Source organism: Barbus barbus, assembly GCF_936440315.1.
Source record: "Barbus barbus genome assembly, chromosome: 8".
In the NCBI taxonomy this organism is placed as follows: Eukaryota; Metazoa; Chordata; class Actinopteri; order Cypriniformes; family Cyprinidae; genus Barbus; species Barbus barbus.
In genome coordinates this window covers 16,022,568-16,046,791 of record NC_136736.1, presented here as the reverse complement: position 1 = coordinate 16,046,791, position 24,224 = coordinate 16,022,568, and the positions used below count along the sequence as shown (strand labels likewise).

Sequence of the window (24,224 nt, the reverse complement as noted above, 5' to 3'; positions counted from 1 at the left end):
TCTTTGTTATTTTTAATAAATAACTTTAACCGTATGCATATGATATGAAAAGTTGTATATAGCCTATAGCCTATAATGTTCTGTGTTCAGACTCTAAAAAAATAAAAACAACAACAACAATGTTGTAGTCATGATATGAAACTGTAAATTATTTATTTCGTAGAAATAACTATTAATTCTATTTAAATTAATGGTATAATATTAAGAACAATCTAGGTTTTTTATAACAATATACATTTTAATGAAATAATAGCTTAAATTATTATTACTATTATGCGGAACATAGGACATTAAATCGAACTTTACATGTTTCACCATAAAGGCAGCAAAAGAAGGTAGTGAAAAGTAAAAACTAAATATAAAACTGTATAAAAATTATTATATAAAAATATATTGTACTATTTGAATTAAAATTTGATTGTACGATTTATAAACAGGAAGTGGAATGGTTACGTATGCCGTTAGGTCCCGCCTCTTCCGACAATATGAGGGATATGAACTGCTGCTACAGAGTATAATGACTACAGCTGATATAAATGTAATGGCACTCGACAGCTAATCAATGACTGTATAATGGCTGAATCTCCGGACAGTCGCAGTCTTGTTTCTGCGTCCTCACAGCTCAATTTAATGGAAATAGAGGCGGTAAGACTGAGATTGGCTGCTTCAGTTTTTGTCTGTATGGTTTGTTTCATTTTGTTCATTACAAGCTTCGTGTTGTTCTTAATGTCATTTTACTAATGCTGCGTTTGAGATCAGTGCGTTTAATATGTGCTTGTTTCTCATAGTCAGTGACTTCGTGATTCGTGTAATATGTTTTTGTAAATGTACAGTGCTTTACAAGTACAAAACATTCACGTTATTTTATATGTATGGTAAGAAACTTGAAGTATTCACATCGAAAAATGTCAGTCATTGAAAACAGAGTGATACATGTATGATTTAATATTTATCTCTTAGATTGACGATAAAGAGTTTGACATCCCTCAAGTGGACACGCCTCCGACCTTAGAGAGCATCCTGAACGAGGTCAGTATGTCAGGTTATCATACTTCCACAGTCATCTTACAGCACCCTAGAGATATATTAAAGATGCAGATATAAGTCAAAAAATAAGACACGCCTACTTAGTTTTTATCGCAAGTATTTTCCACAATTCCGAATAGTAGTAAAAGTCATAAAAACTATGAAATAACATAAATGTAAGTGTGAGAATTATGTTATAAACTAAATATTATCCACTCATCCATTAAAATGGTTTATAAAGAAATTCATATGTAGACGCATGCAGACTTGTCCAAAAATTTGGGGTTGGGTCAGTTTTTGAAAGTCTCTTGCTCATCAAGGCTGCATTTATTTAATCAGAAATACAGCAAAAACAGTAATATTGTGAAAATATTATTAGTGTTTAACACAACTATTTTTAAGTGAATATACTGTAATATGTAATTTATTCCTTTGATGCAAAGATGAATTTGCTCCAGTCTTCAGTTTCACATGATCCCTCAGAAATCATTCTAATCTGCTGCTTTGCTGCTCAAGAAACATTTCTTATTATTATCATAAACATAAACAGTGTTGAAAACATTTTATTTATTTATTATTTCTATTCAATTTCAGCAGGGAACTATTTTTACTGCTACAATATTATTCCAACCACAATTAATCACAACAATGTATACAATTACAAAAGATTCTATATAAATCGTCAGTTTGTTGTTTTACACGCATGCACACAGACATGATTTCATACACGACAGTCGTGAGATGCAAGAAATCTTCAGACGCGCCCATAACAACAAAAGACAATACTTTATTAAACCTTTTCTGATAAGAAGTGTGCGCTGCAAACGCCAGCATTTTTGATGATGGTTTCTGTCCAGTCCGCTCGTTTTATCGTGTTTAACCACAGCTGTCGTCGTTTTTTTTGTCTGGCAGTGGCAGCAGGTATGCGATCAAATTTCTACGTCGATTCTGGCACCCAACATCACAACAAGATGATATTAGCTCCTTATGTAGCCGAATCTGCGCTGGTTTGAATGATCCGCCTCCAGGGCAATTTTCCCTTTGTTTTGCTTATAGCTTAGCGCGGTGACGTAATTGTGACGTCGGTCCTACATGACCCTAGTTACCTGTGGCTGGCCTAGCGGTGCGTCACTCAGAAAACAACAGGCCAATCAGAAGATGGGCTCATGAATATTAATTAGACAGCCCAAATCGACCTGTTTTTATCGGAGCTCATGAGAAAGGAGCTGTAAAAATATATTGAGATGGTTTTTGGTACTTATACCGCAAATATATTCTTAAGGACATCAAAACCTAAAATGAAACTCCAGAAAGGTGTACAATATGGGACATTTAGTCCATGATTATCTAAATTCAGTCATGTTCAGTCCAAGCGTTTTCATAAATATTTGTCCTGCACAGTGTTGGGTAAGTTACTTTCAAAAAGTAATTAATTACAGTTACTAATTACTTCATCAATATTGTATTTAAATTACTTTACTAATTACTCTATCTGAAAAGTAACCTAGTTACTCAATAAGTAACTTAATTATTCAAATCGCTAATTAGGCTACATCTTAAAATCCCTATAAACCTTAATAGAAATTAAACTCTATATTCTTTCAATTCGAGTCAAACATAGAATAGTTTAGCCTTTTAGCTTTAAAACAACTGTAATACTTAAACATTTTTATGAAAACAATGTAACCACCTTTGGTTAACAAATAGAAATACTCTGCAAAATATCTGAATAACAAAAAGGCTTAAAAGTTAAACAATACATTTCAGTTTGGCAAGATGTTCAGGAAAAGCCCAACTAGTAAAATCTGTACAGGTTTATGTCAAAATAACACGTTAACTAATGTAGGAAAGAATAAATTACAGAAATGATCTTCTCTGCTGAATAATGTCAGATCGCGCTGTTCTTATGAGGTAAATTTCTCATAGCAGGTCTTCTTTCAAAAATGATGAATATTAGATGATTTTTTTTTTTCTTAATATTTTACTTTTTTTTTTGTATCTAGATGAGGGCATATGCGCGCAGGTGACTGCATATAATGAGCTCAGACACGGGAAAGACTGTACCTTGCTTTAGTTTCATACAGATTGCATAATCAGAAACATTAGTTTTTAATTTGAATTCGTTCAAGTGTCAAGTAGACACTTCAAGATTTTTAGATTCTATTGATTTTAGTCTTATATGTATCTGAGTCAGAGCTGGCCACAAATCACGTTTTGTGTGTGTGTGGCGGCGGGTGGTGGTGGTGGTGGTGGGGGTTCGGGGTGGGATGGGAAGCGTGCAATCTGTGATTGCGTGCAGTTTCTGACGCTCGTTAAAGCGTGCAATCGCTTTATTATGTGCGCTGTTTTACCGGTTTCACTTTCGCTTTCGAAACGATCACGTTCAGCAAGAAGGGGAGAGGATGGAAAGTGGGGGGCACCGTAACTCTGCCCGCGAATGCCCCCTCTTGGTGCCGGCCCTAAGGTTTCTCTGTGAATCAGGAAAATCTGAAAGTGAACGCACCCGCACGCGGAGGGTTAAAGCCGCTGCATTCAATATCTTTAGACGGTAAATTTAGATTTCAAATTCAATATTGCTTTTAGAACTGTTGAAATTATTTACTGTATGTAACGCAAGTACTTTATAAGTAACTGTAATTAAATTACCTAAAAATGAACAGTAATCCCTTACTTTACTTTTTCAGTGGATAAGTAATTTAATTACAGTAACGCGTTACTTAGTAACGCGTTACACCCAACACTGGTCCTGCAGTACAATGAAAATACATAAATAAAATAATAGTACTTGTATATGGAAATCTTTAAATACCATGATATAACCATCAATACCACTGCTATACCATTGTATTATCACCGTACTCTTTTTGTGAGAGCAGTGATGGTTACAAATGGCTGTTTATAATGTTTGAATTGTAATGTTTTCTTATCTTGAATTCGTTCTTTTAACATCTTTTAATTCAGCAGACATGTAATTTATTAATTCATTCAAGATGCTTTTATACAAATGAGGAACACGGCAAGCAATTTATCATAAGAGCAAATAATTTTTTCTAATACACATTCCAAGTCTAAAGTACAAGCTAGATTACTAACTAGAGCAGAAGTGAAATGCATAAACGTAGAGAGAGAGAAAACAAAAAAACAAACAAACAACGGAATTATTATAGAAATGAATAATGATAAATTACTGTTTTATGACAGTAACTATTTAGATTTTCAACACTCTTGTTTTCAGCCTGAAGACGAGGATGAGCCATTCATTCTGGAGGACACTTGTCTTTTGAACACAGAGAACATTGATGCCCACTCGTGTGAAACCTCATCTCTGGCCAGCTCTGACAGTGGAGACCGCACACATTTAAAGAGGAATGGACACTTTCTTAACCTGGCTACACATTAACAGCACTTGCTCTGTATTGATGTTGTGATGCATGCATAGCGTCTTTTCTTTTCAGTAATTAGTCTGTGTATGTTCACTTCAGGAGGAGGAAAGCAGTGGAAACTAATGCTACAGTACATGGATCTGTTCTTAGACGCAATGTGCTGAAAGGCATCTCAGCTCAGATAGTATCAGCTGCGGTAAGACCAATAACACTTCATCTATTGCTTGTGCTGTACTGTGCAACGCTATAATAAGTATGCTGCGTGTAAATGTGTTGTGTATATGATAATGTTTGTGGGTAATGTAAATAACATTACATTATGAAAAGCTACACTTACAGCAGTTATATGATTTGTTTGTATTTAATTAATTTCCATTTCTTTCCTTAGATTAAATTTCGACATTATCAGTTCAGTTGGCAATGGGGCACAATCCTGTTTTAATCATTCAGAGCTATAAATGAGACTCTTCCAACAGAAATCTCTTCTATTCCTATGAAATTGTGTTGCTCATTTTATAATTTGGTGTTTTTACTCTTTCTATCTCTCTTCAGGATAAAGTTGATGCTGGCTTGCCAACGGCAATAGTGAGTATTTGACTTTCTTTGTGATTTGTAATTAATGAAGAAAGACCCTTTCATGTCTGAAATGATTTTGTTTACAGACTGTTTCAAATGTGATCGCTGTAGGGACATCACATGGTCTGGCCTTAGTATTTGGTAAGCATGTTTCAGTACTTTGTGCTGTTGTGGTAAAGTTGATAAAGGGCACTACAGTGGAATTTATTTTAGATTTTTGAAAGGGATGTTGTATGGTTAATCATAACAGTGAGTCTGTCTAGAACTTTGTTTATCTGAGTGCTTTACTGTTAATTAATATAAAACACAAAATGCAGTTTTAGAACTTTTTATGTGTACTACTGTAATAGTAGCCTATTCGTCAATGAGTGTATTTTAAACGACTCTGGGACTATCTCTCTGCCTTGGCTTGTCTTGGGTGGAATGGTCAGGAAAAGGTAATGTATAAATATAGTGCAAAATGTGTTAATACCACAATTTTTTCCATTGCATCATGTTTAGCATTGCTACACAGTAATGCCCGTTTCACACTGGACATGTAAACAGAGCAGAAGCGGCATTCACTGTGCTTTCACACTGGCAGTTTTTCTAGTGTACAACTGAACCTCAGCTGATTGTGTTGACCCCCAGCTATCATCAGCCTGTCATTGTGTCCTCCCTCCCACACACACACTATAACCATATGATGCTAAACCATGTAGCATGCTGTGTACTGTAGTGTAGTTCATGTATGGTAAATTTTTTTTAAAGATATATTTCTAGTTAAAATCATTGGTAATACTTTATTTTAAGGACCAATTCTCACTATTAACTAGTTGCTTATTAGCATGCATATTACTAGCATATTGGCTGTTTATTCATATTTATAAAGCACATATTAAAGGGATAGTTCACCCAAAAATTAAAATTCTGTCATCATTTACTCACCCACAAGTAGTTCCAAACGTGTATGAATTTCTTTGTTCTGCCGAACACAAAGGAAGATATTTTGAAGAAAGTTTGTAACCAGGCTGTTTTGAGGCACCATTGACTTCCATAGTAGGAAAAAAAAATACTATGAAAGCAATGGTGCCCCAGAACTGCTCTGTTTCCCACATTCTTCAGAATATCTTCCTTTGTGTTCAGTAGAACAAAGACATTCATACAGGTCTGGAACTACTTATTTAAAGCAGCAAATTAGGAGTTTGTTCAAGGAAAACTCTTAGTGAATATGTGTTCCCTATTTTAAACTTTAACCAAATAATTTAAATATATTCTCTATTCTAATTTTATTCTAAAGTTATTTTCTAATCTTTTTGTATTCTATCTGTTTTGTTTTTATTTATTATGCAGTTAACAAAAGCAAAAAAAAAGGCCTATAAAACTAGCTTGCTCTATTCTATCTGTTTCCTTTTAATAACTATTAATAAGCAGAAAATTTTGAGTTTTTTTTTTTTTAGGGAAAAGTCATAGTTAATAGTGAATAAGTGTTACCTATTCTAAAGTGTTACCAAAATAAAAAAATACCTTGCTACATGTAATGCGTGAAGCTAACTGAGACTTGTTATAGCACTTGCATATCAGCTCTTTTGTTGATATTGATTGCTTCCATTGTCCTCATTTGTAAATCGCTTAGAATAAAAGCGTCTGCTAAATAACTAAATATAAATGTAAATACGCATTGTCAACATTAGTGCTCAATGCACCTACTCCTCATGTAGGCTATTAGGTTTCCACTAATTCCACTTGTATATTTGCTGTTATGATGGGTTTTCCCCAAAACTTTTTATTTAAAGAAACAAGGAGAGTCCATGGATTATTATAATGATAATTAAAACTCAAATTCTCAAATTTTAGGGTTCCAGGAGTTTTAAAAGCTCAATGTTCTTCAGGGTTTTCACGTATTTTAACCAGTGAATTTACATGGATTTTTCAGTTGTTCATGATTGACTGAATAAGGATTTTTTATTGATTTATTTATTTTTTACACAAGATATTACTTGACCAGCTCTAGAAATCATACTTTTAAAATTAGGCAGCTTCATATATCCAGGCATTTCAAGATTGTGCGAACCCTGTTTCTTCAAAGGAAGAAATAAATAAATAAATACATGCATAACGTTTTGTCGTATTTGAAACAATTTTTACAGAGGACCCCTTTTTTGAGAGCACTGCAGTAGACACAACTTACATGCTTTTATGCTTCTTGTTCATGTTAACGCATGTGTATTTTGGCCAGGAACAGTGCAGTGTCACTTTAATTCAGTGTGAACAGCACAGCAAGAATAGGAAATGATCACAATGCTGCTTCAGCTACACAGTCCTGTGCTGTCTCATCTTTCAGTATGAATCCTCTAACCTGGTAACATGGGTGAAGAAAAAAAATGTGTCTGTGTCTGCTCATGTGTCTAGTGTGAAATGGCCTAAGAGCATGCTAAACCATTTAAAGCATTGTTTGTTTTTTTAATAGAAAAATATGGGCTGAGAAGTTTGCCATGGCTGCTTACACGCTCTTTGTCTGTTTGTGTTTTGCTTGCTGCTGCATTTGGAAGTATTGTTACAAAAACAAACCACTGTGTGTGTAATTTTTTTTAATTGTTGTTGATAAAGCTTGAAGGACATAATTGTTCCATAATCTGCACTTAATGCTGTTTTGTCTAATTGGTATATTTTGATTTCAGATCAGAACCAAGCTCTGCGTCTCTGTCTGGGCACCACAGCGACAGGAGCGGAGTACGGGGCGGTGTCAGCTCTCAGTATTAATCACGATTGCTCACGACTGCTGTGTGGCTTTGCTAAAGGACAGGTGAGCCGCAGCAAACCCTTAAATTCACAGGCAATCTTGATGGCAAATAACTTATTCATAATGGTCAGGTCAAGGTATGTAAAGTGTCATTTTATTCCTGATGTAGATCACCATGTGGGATCTGGCCAATGGGAAGCTGCTCCGCACTATCACTGACGCCCATCCACCTGGCACTGCCATACTACATGTGAAGGTTATGCACTGTACTTATGTATGTACTTTACAAGCTTTGTTGTTCATTGACATTGAATAAAGCACTTTTCTCTCTTTCTTTCCACAGTTCACTGACCACCCGGCACTAGCCGTGTGTAATGACAGTGGCGGATCAGTGTTTGAGCTGTCATTCAGGTGAGATGTACTTCAACTTAAACATATCTTGATTTTTGTACTCCTTTTAAGTACATTTATATGGCACTTTTGTACATTAGTACATAACATTGTAGTATAGATAACTGGTGTGTAGGGGGCAGTAGAGCCTCATGCATCTGACCAGGAATCCTCAAATCTGGCTTGCGAGATCCACTTTCCTGCAGAGTTTAGCTCTACTTGTAATTTTCTTGTAATTTAATAAAGGGATGGACATAGTCAGCAACAATACTCAGGCAGGCTGTGGCGTTTAAGCAATGCTCAATTGGTACTAAGGGGCCCAAAGTGTGCCAAGAAAATATCCCCCACAAATTACACCACCACCACCACCAGCCTGAACCGTTGAGACAAGGCAGGATGGATCCATGGTTTCATGTTCTTTATGCCAAATTCTGACCCTACCATCTGAATGTCGCAGCAGAAACAGAATTGTAGCGAATTGTAGCCTCTGTTTCCTGTTCTTAGCTGACAGGAGCGGCACCCGGTGTGGTCTTCTGCTGCTGTAGCCCATCTGCTTCAGGGTTCGACGTGTTGTGTGTTCAAAGATGGTATTCTGCGTACCTTGGTTGTAACGAGTGGTTATTTGAGTTACTGTTGCCTTTCTATCATCTCTAACCAGTCTGCCCATTCTCCTCTGACATCAGTAAGGCATTTTCGTCCACACAACTGCCGCTCACTGGATATTTTCTCTTTTTCGGACCATTCTCTGTAAACCCTAGAGATGGTTGTGCGTGAAAATTCCAATAGATCAGCACTTTTTTAAAATATTCAGACCAGCCCGTCTGGCACCAACAACCATTCCATGTTCAAAGTCACTTAAATTCCCTTTCTTCCCCATTCTGATGCTCGGATTGAACTTCAGCAAGTCGTCTTCACCACATCTAGATGCCTAAATGCATTGAGTTGCTGCCATGTGATTGGCTGATTAGCAATTTGTGTTACCAAGCAATTGAACAGGTGTACCTAATAAAGTGGCCGGTGAGTGAGTGTGTGTATATATATATATATATAGATAGATAGATAGATAGATAGATAGATAGATAGATAGTGGGAAAAAAAATTATTTGATCCCCTGCTGATTTTGTATGTTTGCCCACTGACAAAGAAATGGTCAGTCTATAATTTTAATGGTTTATTTGAACCGTGAGAGACAGAATAACAGCAAAAAAATCCAGAAAAACGCATTTCAAAAAAGTTATAAATTGATTTGCATTTTAATGAGTGAAATAAGTATTTGATCCTCTATCAATCAGCAAGATTTCTGGCTCCCAGGTGTCGTTTATACAGGTAGGGAGCTGAGATTAAGAGCACTCTCTTAAAGGGAGTGCTCCTAATCTCCGTTTGTTACTTGCATAAAAGACAATCTGTCCACAGAATCAATCAATCAATCAGATTCCAAACTCTCCACCATGGTCAAGACCAAAGAGCTGTCCAAGGATGTCAGGGACAAGATTGTAGACCTACACAAGGCTGGAATGGGCTACAAGACCATCGCCAAGCAGCTTGGTGAGAAGTTGACAACAGGAAGAAACACAAAGTAACTGCCAATCTCCCTCGGTCTGGGGCTCCATGCAAGATCTCACCTCGTGGAGTTTCAATGATCATGAGAACGGTGAGGAATCAGCCCTGAACTACACGGGAGGATCTTGTCAGTGATCTCAAGGCAGCTGGGACCATAGTCACCAAGAAAACAATTGGTAACACACTACACCGTGAATGACTGAAATCCTGCAGCGCCCGCAAGATCCCCCTGCTCAAGAAAGCACATGTACAGGCCCGTCTGAAGTTTGCCAATAATTCAGAGGAAAACTGGGTGAAAGTGTTGTGGTCAAATGAGATCAAAATCCAGCTCTTTGGCATCAACTCACCACCGTCAAACATGGAGGTGGAAACATTATGCTTTGGGGGTGTTTTTCTGCTAAGGGGACAGACAACTGCACCGCAAAGAAGGGCATTAAAGCCTGCCAGGGCATTGAAAATGGGTCATGGATGGGTATTCCAGCATGACAATGACCCAAAACACACAGCCAAGGCAACAAAGGAGTAGCTCAAGAAGAAGCACATTATGGTCCTGGAGTGGCCTACCAGTCTCCAGACCTTAATCTCTTAGAAAATCTGTGGAGGGAGCTGAAGGTTCAAGTTGCCAAACGTCAGCCTCAAAACTTTAATGACTTTGAGAGAATCTGCAAAGAGGAGTGGAACAAAATCCCTCCTGAGATGTGTGCAAACCTGGTGGCCAACTACAAGAAAAGTCTGACCTCTGGGTTTTGCCACCAAGTACTAAGTCATGTTTTGCGAAGGGTCAAATACTTATTTCACTTATTAAAATGCAAATCAATTTATGACTTTTTTGAAATGCGTTTGAAATGCATTAATAATGAGTTTTAATGGTTTTCTCCTGAAGTCCACGATCATCTCCACAGTTTTGAGCGCGTTAAGGTCCAGGTTGTTAAGACTACACCAGACAGCCAGCTCCTTAACCTCCTGTCTGTAAGCAGACTCGTAACCGTTCCTGGATGAGGCCGATCAGTGTGGTGTCATCTGCAAACTTCAGGAGCTTGACAGAGGGGTCTTTAGATGTGCAGTCCTTGGTGTAGAGGGAGAAGAGCAGTGGGGAGAGAACACAGCCCTGAGGAGCTCCAGTGCTGATGGTGCGGGTGCTGGATGAGAATTTTCCCAGCCTCACTAGCTGCTGCCTGTCTGTCAGGAAGCTGGTGATCCACTGACAGACGGAGGTGGGGACGGAAAGCTGTGTCAGTTTATTCTGAAGGGTGTCTGGGATGATGGTGTTTAAAAGAAGAGCTGAAGTCTACGAACAGGATCCTCAAGTCCCTGGTCTGTCCAGATGCTGCAGGATGAAGTGCAGTCCCATGTTGACTGCATCATGCACAGACCGGTTTGCTCTGTAGGCAAACTGCAGGGGTCCAGTAAGGGTCCAGTGATGTCCTTCAGATAAGCCAAAACCAGTCTTTCAAATGATTTCATGGCCACAGATGTTAGAGCCACAGGTCTGTAGTCATTAAGTACAGTCATTTTGGGTTTCTTTGGGACGGGGATGATGGTGGAGCATTTGAAGCATGAGGGGACTTCGCACAGCTCCAGTGATCTGTTGGAGATCTGTGTGAAGATGGGGGCCAGCTGGTCGGCACAGGTTTTTAGGCAGGCTGGTGACACACCGTCTGGGCCTGGTGCTTTCCTTCTTTTGTTTTTTCTAAAGACCTGGTGCACGTCATCTTCACTGATCTGAATTGCTGGTGTGGGGAAGAGGGAGGTTGCTTTAGGTGGGAATGGTTGTGTGGAGAGGTGTTCAGGGTGTGTGTGGGGTGTTTCTTTCAAACCTGCAGTAGAACTCATTCATGTCGTCTGCCAGTTGTTGATTCTCCAAAGTGCTGGGGGATGTTTCTTGTAACTGGTGATATCTTTCATACTTTTCCACACTGAAGCAGAATCACTGGAAGAGAATTTGTTCCTTAGCTTGCCAGAATAATTCCTCTTTGCTACTTTGATCTCCTTTTCCAGTGTGTATTTGGCCTGTTTATACAATACTTTATCCCCCTTTCTGTAAGCATCTTCTTTGGCCTGACGGAGCAGTCTGAGTTTTGCAGTGAACCATGGTTTGTCGTTGTTGTAAGTTAGATGAGTCTTGGTAGGAATGCACATATCCTCACAGAAACTGATATAAGATGTTACAGTCTCTCTGAGCTCGTCCAGATCGGAGGCAGCAGCTTCAAAAACAGTCCAATCAGTGAGAGAGAAACAGGCTTGTAAATCCTGCTGTTTCATTAGTCCATCTTTTAACAGATCTTAATACATGTTTTGCAGATTTAAGTTTCTGCCTGTAGGTCGGTATGAGATGAACCAAACAGTGATCAGAGAGTCCTAAAGCTGCTCGTGGGACAGAGTGATATGCGTCCTTTATCGCTGTGTAATAGTGATTCAATAAATTACTCTCTCTGGTGGGACATGTTATGTGCTGTCTGTATTTTGGCAGTTCGCGGGAGAGATTTGCTTTATTAAAGTCCCCGAGAATGATTAAAACAGAGTCCGGGTGTTGTTGTTCTGTGTCTGTGATCAGATCAGCGAGTTTCTCTAAAGCTGATCTCGCGTTCGCTTGCGGTGGAATGTAGATACTCCCGAGAATGAACGAACAAATCTCCCGTGGTGAATAGAACAGCTTGCAGTTATTGAAGAGCGTTTCTAGATCAGAGCAGCTCATCTTCTTCAACACAGTTACATCTGTACACCACCTCTCATTGATGTAAAAGCACGTCCCACTGCGGCGCAATTTCACCATTGATTCTGCGTCCCGATCTGCTCTGATCAGCTGGAAATTAGCCAGATGTAGCACGCTGTCCGGTATGTCGCCATTTAGCCAGGTTTCCGTGACACACAGAGCAGCAGAGTTTGAAAAATCCTTGTTTGTCCGGGAGAGCAGAAGGAGTTTGTCCGTTTTGTTGGGTAGAGAGCGGAGATTTGCTAGATGGATGCTAAGCAACGCCGTTCTAAATCCACGCTGACAAAGCTTCACAAGCACGCCGGCTCGCTTCCCCCGTCTGCGCGTCCTGAAACGTTTGAAACAGTCAAATATATCAATGAAAACAGTTTTATTGAGAATTTAGCTGCATCAAAATAAAGTATGTGGGCATAGAGAGGCAAACAAATGTAATAAATAAGAAATGTACATTTTGCATGTTCAGAAGAAGTGAGCTGCCCTGTCATGCAAAAATGTAAAAAGGTTTGTCAAAAAATTGCTCGGTGCAAAGAAAGAGAAATATTTAAGTCTTTAAATTCAAGTTCAGGTAAACTCTTCTCTCCGCTGCGGCTGTCTGTCATCCTCCATTCATCAATCAAACTTCAAAAATCAAAAAAATTGAAAAGTATTAATTTAAGGTACATTTAGAACAAATAAAAATGTGCGATTTAATTTGTGATTCAATATTTTAATTGATTGACAGCCCTAAAAAAAAAAAAAAAAAAATGTGTGTGTGTATATATGTATATATACACAGTTGCTCTGTTGGCTGTGGCACATTTACAAATGTGATTAAAAGTTGAATATGAGACAAAACTACAGAATGTCACACATTTTATTATTGGGTGATTCAACACATAGATGTTTTACCAGCTAAGAAGTTCAGCACTTTTAGAGTTTCATCCCTCTATATGATGTGAGTATAAGTATTGGAACAGTTGCCTCACAGGTCTTTCTAAGTGATCAGCTGTGTCCTGTTGCATTAATTCTTCAGATATTAAAAGCAGGGAATGTGTCGTATCAGTTATATCCATTACTTCTGCATTCTGAATCTTGCATTCGATGATGACATACACAAACCAGGAAGAAGACGAGGGAGCTGACTTTGAGAGAAAAGCAAGTGATTTTAATGCTAAAAGAAAAGAGGAAGTCAACTAGAGCTCTAGCAAAAACAAAGGGCATGGAGAAATCAAGAGTTTGGAAACCACCAGCGACACCAGCAACCAACAACGACCTGATCGGCTGAGAAAACAACAGTAGTTGATGACAGACAAATCATAAAAGCTGTGAAAATGAACCCTAAAAGTCATGTCTGTAAAATCACCAACAACTTCTAGAAAGCTGGGGTGACGCTCTGACAATCTACTGTCCTCAGGAGACTTTGACACAGAATTACAGATGCTACACAGCAAGATGCAAACCTCTGACCAGCACCAAAAATAGAAAGGCAAGATTAGAGTTTGCAAAAAAGAACAAAGGTGAGCCAGAAGAGTTTTGGAACTGTGTTTATGGACCGATGAGACAAAGATTAACCTTTATCTAAGTGATGGGAAAGCAAAAATGTGGAGGAAAAAAGAGGAACTGCAATGATCCCAAGCATACAGCCTCATCTGTAAAGCATGGTGGAGGTGGTGTCGTGTCGTGGCATGGGCATGCATGGCTGCCTCTGGAACAGGCCCTCTCAACTTTACTGATGACTTAATGTACGATGACAGTAGCAGAATGAATTTAGAAGGGTACAAAACCATCTTGCCTACCAATATTCAAGAAAATGCCACCAGATTCATTGGGAAGTGCTTCATATTGCATCAGGACAATGACCCAAAACACCCTGCCAGTTCAATCAAGGAATTTATAAGGGCAAAGAAATGGAAAGTCTTAGATTGCCCAAGTCCATCTCAAGATTTAAATCCGATTGAACGTGAATTTCACCAGCTGGAGAGGAGAGCAAAGGCAGAAACTCTCCAAAACAAGCAACAATTGGATTTGGCTGCATTAAAGGCTGGGAAAAGTATTTCAAAGGATGAGACCAAGAGTCTGGTGATTTCTATGGGTCACAGACTCACTGCTGTGATTGGGCGCATGGGATCTGCAACTAAATAATAGCTTTTAATCTTTTATATCTGCCTTATGTTCAACTGTCCCAATACTTATGCTCACATCAATGAGTGGGATGAACTCTAAAAGTGCTGTTCTTTTCATTTGGTAAAACATATGTGTTGAAACGGCTAATAATAAAATGTGACATTCTGTAGTTTTGTCTCATATTCATCTTTTAATGATATTTGCAAATGTCTTGACTCCACAGCCAACAGAGCAATTTTGTCTTTACTGTTCCAATACTTATGGAGGGCACTGTGTGTATATATATATATATATATATATATATATATATATATATATATATATATATATATATATATATATATATATATATATATATATATATATATATATATATATATATATATATATATATATATATATATATATATATATATATATATATATATATATATATATATATATATATATATATATATACAGTGGTGTGAAAAAGTGTTGGCCCCCTTCCTGATTTTTTTTTTTTGCATGTTTGTCACACTTTAATGTTTCAGATCATCAAACAAATTTAAATATTAATCAAAGGTAACACAAGTAAACACAACATGCAGTTTTTAAATTAAGGTTTTTTTTATGAAGTAAAAACAAAATCCAAACCCACATGGCCCTGTGTGAAAAAGTGTTTGCCCCCACCCCCCTGTTAAAACATAATTGTGGTTTATCACACCTGAGTTCAGTTTCTCTAGCCACACCTGTTCGCAATCAAGAAATCACTTAAATAGGACCTGCCTGACAAAGTGAAGTAGACCAAAAGATCCTCAAAAGCTACACATCGTTGAGATCCAAAGAAATTCAGGAACAAATGAGAAAGTAATTGAGATCTATCAGTCTGGAAAAGGTTATAAAGCCATCTCTAAAGCTTTGGGACTCCAGCGAACCACAGTGAGAGCCATTATTCACAAATGGCGAAAACATGGAACAGTGGTGAACCTTCCCAGGAGTGGCCGGCCAACCAAAATTACCCCTAGAGCGCAGCGACGACTCATCCAAGAGGTCACAAGACCCCACAACAACATCTAAAGAACTGCAGGCCTCCCTTGCCTCAGTTAAGGTCAGTGTTCATGACTCCACCATAAGAAAGAGACTGGGAAAAAATGGCCTGCATGGCAGAGTTCCAAGACGAAAACCGCTGCTGAGCAAAAAGAACATAAAGGCTCGTCTCAGTTTTATCTTGATGTTTTCCCTTCACATCCAAGACTTTTGGGAAAATACTCTGTGGACTGATGAGACAAAAGTTGAACTTTTTGGAAGGTGTGTGTCCCATTACATCTGGCGTAAAGGTAACACAGCATTTCAGAAAAAGAACATCATACCAGCAGTAAAATATGGTGGTGGTAGTGTGATGGTCTGGGGCTGTTTTGCTGCTTCAGGACCTGGAAGACTTGCTGTGATAAATGGAACCATGAATTCAGCTGTCTACCAAAAAATCCTGAAGGACAATGTCCAGCCATCTGTTCGTGACCTCAAGCTGAAGCGAACTTGGGTTCTGCAGCAGGACAATGATCCAAAACACACCAGTAAATCCACCTCTGAATGGCTGAAGAAAAACAAAATGAAGAATTTGGAGTGGCCTAGTCAAAGTCCTGACTTGAATACTATTGAGATGCTGTGGCATGACCTTAAAAAGGCGGTTAATGCTCGAAAGCCTTCCAATGTGGCTGAATTACAACAATTCTGCCAAGATGAGTGGGCCAAAATTCCTCCACAGCGCTGTAACACTCATTGCAATTGTTTTCCCTTCTTAATAAAAAAACTTAATTCAAAAACTGCATGTTGTGTTTACTTGTGTTATCTTTGATTAATATTTAAATTTGTTTGATGATCTGAAACCTTAAAGTGTGACAAACATGCAAAAAAATCAGGAAGGGGGCCAACACTTTTTCACGCCACTGTATATATTCCTGCTTCTGTTCTTAACCAACTTTTTTTTTTTTTTTTTTCACTTTCTTTCCTGCATTCATATTTTTCCATTCTGTAAATAAGTAAATGTGAAAATATTATGCACTTCACTACACGGTCATTTTATTGCTGTATTGTTAATATCATGACTTGATATGCTGTCCCACTTCGCCAATATGGTATACCCAGTCTATTTCAACATTATAAATTATTATATTGAACAATTGTTAGCATTCATTTTTTTGTGCCATATTTTACCTGATATTTCTCATTCATTTTTCTTACCATTGCTTCTATGGCAGAGAATAGAGCTCTGTCACATCCCTCAACTTAGAGATTCCAACAGAAACCTAATTATCTGAATCTTTATCAATTGATGAATTCTCTTATGACTCTAGTCTTATTGAAGGAGGAAATTGTCATTCATTTCCCACTGAATGCTTTTGTTGAGTGAAAAACACATTCATTCTTATTAACCTGACAGGTATCTATCATTCACTGCTATAATGCTGGGACTCTATTAGAGTGGTTCTGGATTATGAATGTGCTCACATTCTCTCTGTCTCTATCTAGGAGGGTAATGGGGATGAGAACATGTGAATCCAGGTGTTTATTCAGTGGTTCTAAAGGTGAGGTTTGCTGTGTTGAGCCTCTACATGCTGGACCTGAACTGAAAGATCATCCCATTACCCACTACTCCCTGCTGGCCATGGCCTCACTCACCAAGGTATACTCATACATTCAGTACTTTCTACTGCTGACTACTCACTGTTTTTTTTTTTTCAGACCAGTTCTATATAACACACACAATCTTTTATTAGGCTCAAAAGTGGGGTTTATCTTTTAATAAAACTTTTTTTTTTTTTTTTTTTTTTAAGATTTTTTTGCAGATGTTATTATATACATTATTGTTGTTTCAGAAGATTTTGGTAAATGTTTGGATTTTTGGCTTTAGGTGGTTCCCATAAAAGCAGCAAATAATCAAACATGCTTTTGTAATCACACCAGTGCAACCAAAATGTAGTTGCACCGGTAGGAGAATTTGCAAAATTGGACCATTCAGTTTCAGTGTGTGCACGCCTGGTTCATTTATAGTGAGAATAAACATGTTTTGTGCCAAATTAAATCTCTTGAAACTGAAAAAAAAAGAAAAGTGCACTTAATGGCTAGGTATTTCTCATATTCAGCACCCTGATACATGTTTTGGCCCAGTGTTTGTTTCATGTGTTCGATTGTCAAAAACAACTCTCCTGCTCTACAGTTCCAAAATTGTCAATTTTCCTTTTCAGCCTGAAATAGCATCTTGATGGGTCTATGCTATTCAGGGCAAAATTGATACATTTCGGTCTTTGGTTTTTGCTTGTTTTTGTATAATCAACAATTTTTTTTTTGTGGTGTTGGGTTTTCAGTTAATGTAACATTTAGGTATTTGAGCACGTTTTAATGAAAGGATTTTGAATGGTTGTTAATGTCTTTTGCCATTCATTAGCTTGAAGAAAATCACTCTAAAAAGGGATTTCAAAGATATTATTCCTCTGTGTCAATTCTATTTTAGAGTTGTAGCTTTTTATTTAAACTTAATGTTCATAGTTGTCATTCTTCATGTGAATCAGTCTTAAGGTCTCTGCACACTGAGTCCGAAATTTTCGCATGCGTTTTTTCGCATTCACAATCTTAAAAATTCGTCACGCACAGAGACTTTGCACACTGAGTCCGATGCGTTTTAATTAATCCGTTGCGAAAAAAATCGCAAAACTATACAAAATGTCTTCAAGCAGTGAGGATGATTTTGTTGTCCTCTCTCTTTTTAAAAAAAGAAAAAGGAAATATTGGGTCCATCCAATCCTTAGATTGCGCAGAGAGGAAGGAGAGTTCCACCTCCTTATCAAAGAGCTGCGGGATTATCCCGAGAGATTCAAAGTTTATTTCAGGATGTCAGTGCCTCAGTTTGATACTTTGCTAGCGATACTGAATCCACATATTAAAAAGAAGACCACCAATTTCCGTGAACCAATTTATCCTGAACAGAGACTGTCTGAGGTATGGATACACCAACACACACACACCGAACTGCGGCATCGGAAAGGTGCGCGCCAGGCATAAAAAAAATAGGCTACAGAAGTTCTTTATATTCTGTATCTTTGTATTCCGCAATTTGTTTGTCATAAAGTGCTCTGTGCTGCAAGACGAGGGTGTATTAATTTGTCTGACACTATTTTGGATTTTGGCTTTCGCTTGTACGGTGGCTCTGAATTGTCAAAACACCTTCTCAAAGCATCTCAAAATGCTTTATACGGATGCGAAAAACGCAAAAAATCGAACCCGATCCAATTTTTTTTTTGACGGACAAAAATTTCGGAGGCAGTGTGCAAACGTGATTGACAAAACGTGAGGTCGTATTTATTTTTCAACGTGCGAAAATTTCGGACGAAAAATTCGGACTCGGTGTGCAATAGCCTTTAGGCCTATTTCCAATGGACTTATTAACAGTTTCTCTTTTAACTTCATTCAGCTAAAAACTCATGTTTCCATAACTGCCATTCCATATTGGTCTCAGAGAACAAGTAGCATATAACGTGTAACAGCACTGACAAACAAGCTGACCAAACGAAGTACTGTAAAACGCAGTTGCTGACATAATAAGAATGTTTGACATATTTATATATTTTAATATCATGTAATGCTGAAGACTGGAGTATTGGCTGCCTTAAATTCAGTTTTGCATCACCGGAATAAATTGCATTTGAAAAAATTTAAACGAAGAGTTATTTTAAATGATAATGACATTTCACATTTTTACTGTTTTATTGTATTTTTCATTAAATAATTGCAGCCTTTGTAGCATAAGAGCCTTACAGACAGAATAATCTTACTAACTCCAAACTTTTGAGCGGTGCTATATCTGTCACTGTATCTGCATTAAATGGGGTGAAATTTGTATTTCACATTACTTCTATTTAGTTTTTTTGTGTGTAAATTAACTGTATTGTCATATCTTGTGAATTGCTTGTTTGTTTGGGTCACCACTCAGCTACTAGCATCCAAACACACTCGATTGGTTTCTGTTTGACTGCAGTTTTATTCAGCCTTTGAACTCATTATTTTGACAGATTCTGCTGATAGGACTGAAGCCTTCACTCAAAGTGTGGATGACTTTTCCCTACGGCAAGGTGCAGTACACACTTTCATTCTCAGTGTTCTTGTGTGTATCTGTTTACTTTTCCAACAGCCATCAACACGCCATCTAATAGATAAACTTATAACCTCTGTATTCAAGATTTATGTTAGCATTTTTTTTCACAGCACATACACGATTGACTGCATCTCTAGGTTTTTTTCTCTCTTCAACTGTAAATATGATACACACCTTAACTTACATTACTCAGCCCTGATAGCAGTGTCACCACGCGTTAAGGGACAGTTTGCCCAAAATTCTAAATTCTGTCAACATTTACTCAGTCTTGTCGTTCCAAACTCATTAGACCTTTGTTTATCTGTAGAATCACAACTGTACTTTCAGTGCATCGAGTGATCATCATGCTTTTTAACTGTATTAAAAAAAAAAGTTTTGTTGCATTTAGTTTTGTTGCAGTTATGTTGGCATGAATTCTTAATTTTATCTTATTAATTCTTTTAATTCATATTAATGGTATTATTGTGAATAATTGACCATTGCACATATATTGCTCATATATGTGACCCTGAACCACAAAACCAGTCATAAGTAGCACGGGTATATTTGTAGCAATAGCCAACAGTTCATTGTATGGGTCAAAATTATCGATTTTTCTTTTATGCCAAGTAAAGATCATGTTCCATGAAGATATTTTGTAAATTTCCTACCGTAAATATATCAAAACTTAATTTATGATTAGTAATATGCATTGCTAAGGACTTCACTTGGACAACTTTAAAGGCGATTTTCTTAATATTTAGATTTGTAATTTTTTTTTTACATTTTTTTGATTTTAGATTTAGGGGGGGAAGTCATGGCCTAATGTTTAGAGAGTTGGACTCGTAACCTAAAGGTTGCGAGTTCGAGTCTCAGGTCCGGCAAGAATTATAGGTGGGGGGAGTGAATGTACAGCACTCTCTTCACCCTCAATACCACAACTGAGGTGAGACCCTTGAGCAAGGCACCGAGCCCCCAACTGCTTGCCGGGCGCCGAAGCATAAATGGCTGCCCACTGCTCCGGGTGTGTGTTCACTGCTGTATGTGTGCTCTTTGGATGGGTTAAATGCAGAGCACAAATTCTGAGTATGGGTAACCATTCTTGGCCACGTCACGTCACCTTTCACTTTTTTTTTTTGCACCCTCAGATTCAGATTTTCAAATAGTTGTATCTCTGCCAAATATTGTCCTATTCTAATCAACCATACATCAATGGAAAGCTTATTTATTTCACCGTTCAGATGATGTATACATCTCAATTTTTGAAAATTGACCCTTACGACTGGTTTTGTGTTCCAGGGTCAAATATTTGCATTTTACGTGGAAATATATCACAATACGGAAGTCAGTCTTAGCTTTTGTTTTATGATGACTTTAGAGCAGAATATCTGTAAATGATTATTCACATTTATAGTAAAAAAAAAATGATATATCACACATTGCTTTTATTGGAAGTTACATTTAAAATCCACACAACTCACACACAGAGCTTCATAGTGAGAAGCCATTAAAAAATGTTGTTCAAAATAAAGCAAACCATCTGCTAAGATTTCTGTAAACCTCTAAACAAAAGTTCTGAAGTGACTGTTGAAAGGTATTCATCTTCTGGCCTATTGTCTCCTTTATGCCTGTGTGGAAGTTGTTCTCTTCAATTAAATTGAGCTAAATTGGATTCATTTAGCACAGAGCACATGGACCAGCTGCCCATTAGCACGCAAATATCACTCAATTTTACCTCACATGATTGATTTGGGTTATGAAGGAGTTCTGAGGTGCCTTCAAACATTTTCATGGCATCTTCTCATAGGAAAATTCACTGTAATAAATAGTGATGATTATTTCTGCTGGTAGGAAAAGATGCCAATTAAGTGCGAGGTCCAAAAAGCAGTGTTGGGTGTAACGCGTTACTAAGTAACGCGTTACTGTAATTAAATTACTTATCCACTGAAAAAGTAAAGTAAGGGATTACTGTTCATTTTTAGGTAATTTAATTACAGTTACTTATAAAGTACTTGCGTTACATACAGTAAATAATTTCAACAGTTCTAAAAGCAATATTGAATTTGAAATCTAAATTTACCGTCTAAAGATATTGAATGCAGCGGCTTTAACCCTCCGCGTGCGGGTGCGTTCACTTTCAGATTTTCCTGATTCACAGAGAAACCTTAGGGCCGGCACCAAGAGGGGGCATTCGCGGGCAGAGTTACGGTGCCCCCCACTTTCCATCCTCTCCCCTTCTTGCTGAACGTGATCGTTTCGAAAGCGAAAGTGAAACCGGTAAAACAGCGCACATAATAAAGCGATTGCACGCTTTAACGAGCGTCAGAAACTGCACGCAATCACAGATTGCACGCTTCCCATCCCACCCCGAACCCCCACCACCACCACCACCACCCGCCGCCACACACACACAAAACGTGATTTGTGGCCAGCTCTGACTCAGATACATATAAGACTAAAATCAATAGAATCTAAAAATCTTGAAGTGTCTACTTGACACTTGAACGAATTCAAATTAAAAACTAATGTTTCTGATTATGCAATCTGTATGAAACTAAAGCAAGGTACAGTCTTTCCCGTGTCTGAGCTCATTATATGCAGTCACCTGCGCGCATATGCCCTCATCTAGATACAAAAAAAAAAGTAAAATATTAAGAAAAAAAAAAATCATCTAATATTCATCATTTTTGAAAGAAGACCTGCTATGAGAAATTTACCTCATAAGAACAGCGCGATCTGACATTATTCAGCAGAGAAGATCATTTCTGTAATTTATTCTTTCCTACATTAGTTAACGTGTTATTTTGACATAAACCTGTACAGATTTTACTAGTTGGGCTTTTCCTGAACATCTTGCCAAACTGAAATGTATTGTTTAACTTTTAAGCCTTTTTGTTATTCAGATATTTTGCAGAGTATTTCTATTTGTTAACCAAAGGTGGTTACATTGTTTTCATAAAAATGTTTAAGTATTACAGTTGTTTTAAAGCTAAAAGGCAAAACTATTCTATGTTTGACTCGAATTGAAAGAATATAGAGTTTAATTTCTATTAAGGTTTATAGGGATTTTAAGATGTAGCCTAATTAGCGATTTGAATAATTAAGTTACTTATTGAGTAACTAGGTTACTTTTCAGATAGAGTAATTAGTAAAGTAATTTAAATACAATATTGATGAAGTAATTAGTAACTGTAATTAATTACTTTTTGAAAGTAACTTACCCAACACTGCCAAAAAGCACTAGAAAATGTGACAATAAGAACATACAATGCGAACAAGGAAGTAGCAGGATATCTGCGTCTTTGGTCTGGACTCTGATCATTGCAGTTCTAAATATCTCATACATTTTTAAATGTTTTTGAATGCAGACGGATCCTGCGAGTGTTCCCTTGTTGGCTTGGCAGTTTGTGGCAGTACAGAAAACAATCAACCCAGTTCTGGCTTTCTGTAGAGGAGACACCATCCACTTCCTGCTGGTCTGTTTGAGCAACACTGTTTTCAAAGTGATAAAAAGAATGTAGACTTAAAGGTGAAGTGTGGCATTTCTGTTCTATTTGAACATCCCTAGTGGCCAGACACACAAATAGCGTGAGTTTGGGGAGGGATAACTGTTTGAGACATTTCTGATATTTATGAGTGGTTGAAAGTAGTTAGGAAACAAGTCATACATCTGTTTAGTTCTGCTGCTGGAACAGAAATGACATACTTCACCTTTAAATAAGGTCATCCAGTAATCAACCCACTCTGTTGTTTTGGTGCTCAGGTTAAAAAGGATGAGTCTGGCACCATCCATGTCATCAAACAGAGACAGCTTCAACTCAACTGTGACCTCATCAGTCTGAGCGTGAGTCAGACCCTCACTAACAATCATACGAGTTTGATTACCTTTATAGCAGTGTGCATTGTTTCATGTTGTCTCTTGTCTCTTGGCAGTGGATAAACCCCCGTACACTTGTGTTAATGGACAGCACAGAGAAGCTGCGAGTGGTGGACCGGCCCAGTCAGGAGGAACTGGAAACAGTGGACATGGCCGAGCTGCAGCTGGTTTATAACAGCAGCCATTTTAAATCCCTCGCTACTGGTGGAAATGTCAGCCAAGCACTGGTAAAGACTAGGATCTTGATATGCCAGAGTTTTCAGCATTTAGTCTGGTGCATGTTGTACTTTATAGTGTGGAACAGTGAATGCCCCCTTTTTCCCATGACCTAGGTTTTGGAAATATTTTTTTTCCCCATTTATTTTCTTCATAAAGATTAAAAAATATGAAGAATGAAGTATTTGTGGCCTTCAATCATCCAGCTTGATGAGGAAACATAAATCACTGTAGCTAAGAAATATCATGACATTACAATTTATTGAGTATTAAAATATTGAAAGTATTTAAAAATGAGAGAAATCATCTTAAAGAATACTTAAAGAATCAATTCAAGTACGCACAATGTAATTACATGTAAAATAATAATAAAAAAAAAAAAAAAAAATTAAGCTGAAGTAAAATAAAATATGAATATTCAATAAATTTTTACTTTAAAAAATGCTAGGAAAATTAGACATGTTGCTTAGACAACTAACTGAAATAAAGTACTAAAATTAATAAAAATTAAGCAAAAATAAATAGAATCTAAATATTACAAGCAAAAA

The 24,224-nt window shown here is 37.4% G+C and overlaps 1 protein-coding gene across 2 annotated transcripts in view; it reads left to right on the top strand.

Moving 5' to 3' along the window:
- Positions 1-502: 502 nt before the first annotated feature.
- Positions 503-24,224, top strand: part of vps8 (VPS8 subunit of CORVET complex) — a 147,710-nt gene continuing 123,988 nt past the window's right edge. Inside the window, exons 1-14 of one of the 2 annotated variants that reach the window (XM_079423477.1) lie at positions 503-645; positions 961-1,029; positions 4,262-4,392; positions 4,509-4,605; positions 4,962-4,994; positions 5,072-5,126; positions 7,646-7,770; positions 7,877-7,963; positions 8,051-8,118; positions 16,985-17,138; positions 19,522-19,581; positions 22,952-23,059; positions 23,347-23,427; positions 23,517-23,687. In XM_079423477.1, the coding sequence (XP_079279603.1) occupies positions 574-645; positions 961-1,029; positions 4,262-4,392; positions 4,509-4,605; positions 4,962-4,994; positions 5,072-5,126; positions 7,646-7,770; positions 7,877-7,963; positions 8,051-8,118; positions 16,985-17,138; positions 19,522-19,581; positions 22,952-23,059; positions 23,347-23,427; positions 23,517-23,687 (1,311 nt within the window). In that variant the 5' untranslated portion in view covers positions 503-573. Of the gene's footprint in view, positions 646-960; positions 1,030-4,261; positions 4,393-4,508; positions 4,606-4,961; positions 4,995-5,071; positions 5,127-7,645; positions 7,771-7,876; positions 7,964-8,050; positions 8,119-16,984; positions 17,139-19,521; positions 19,582-22,951; positions 23,060-23,346; positions 23,428-23,516; positions 23,688-24,224 lie in introns of those variants that run through there. The other variant, XM_079423476.1, reaches the window with a different exon arrangement.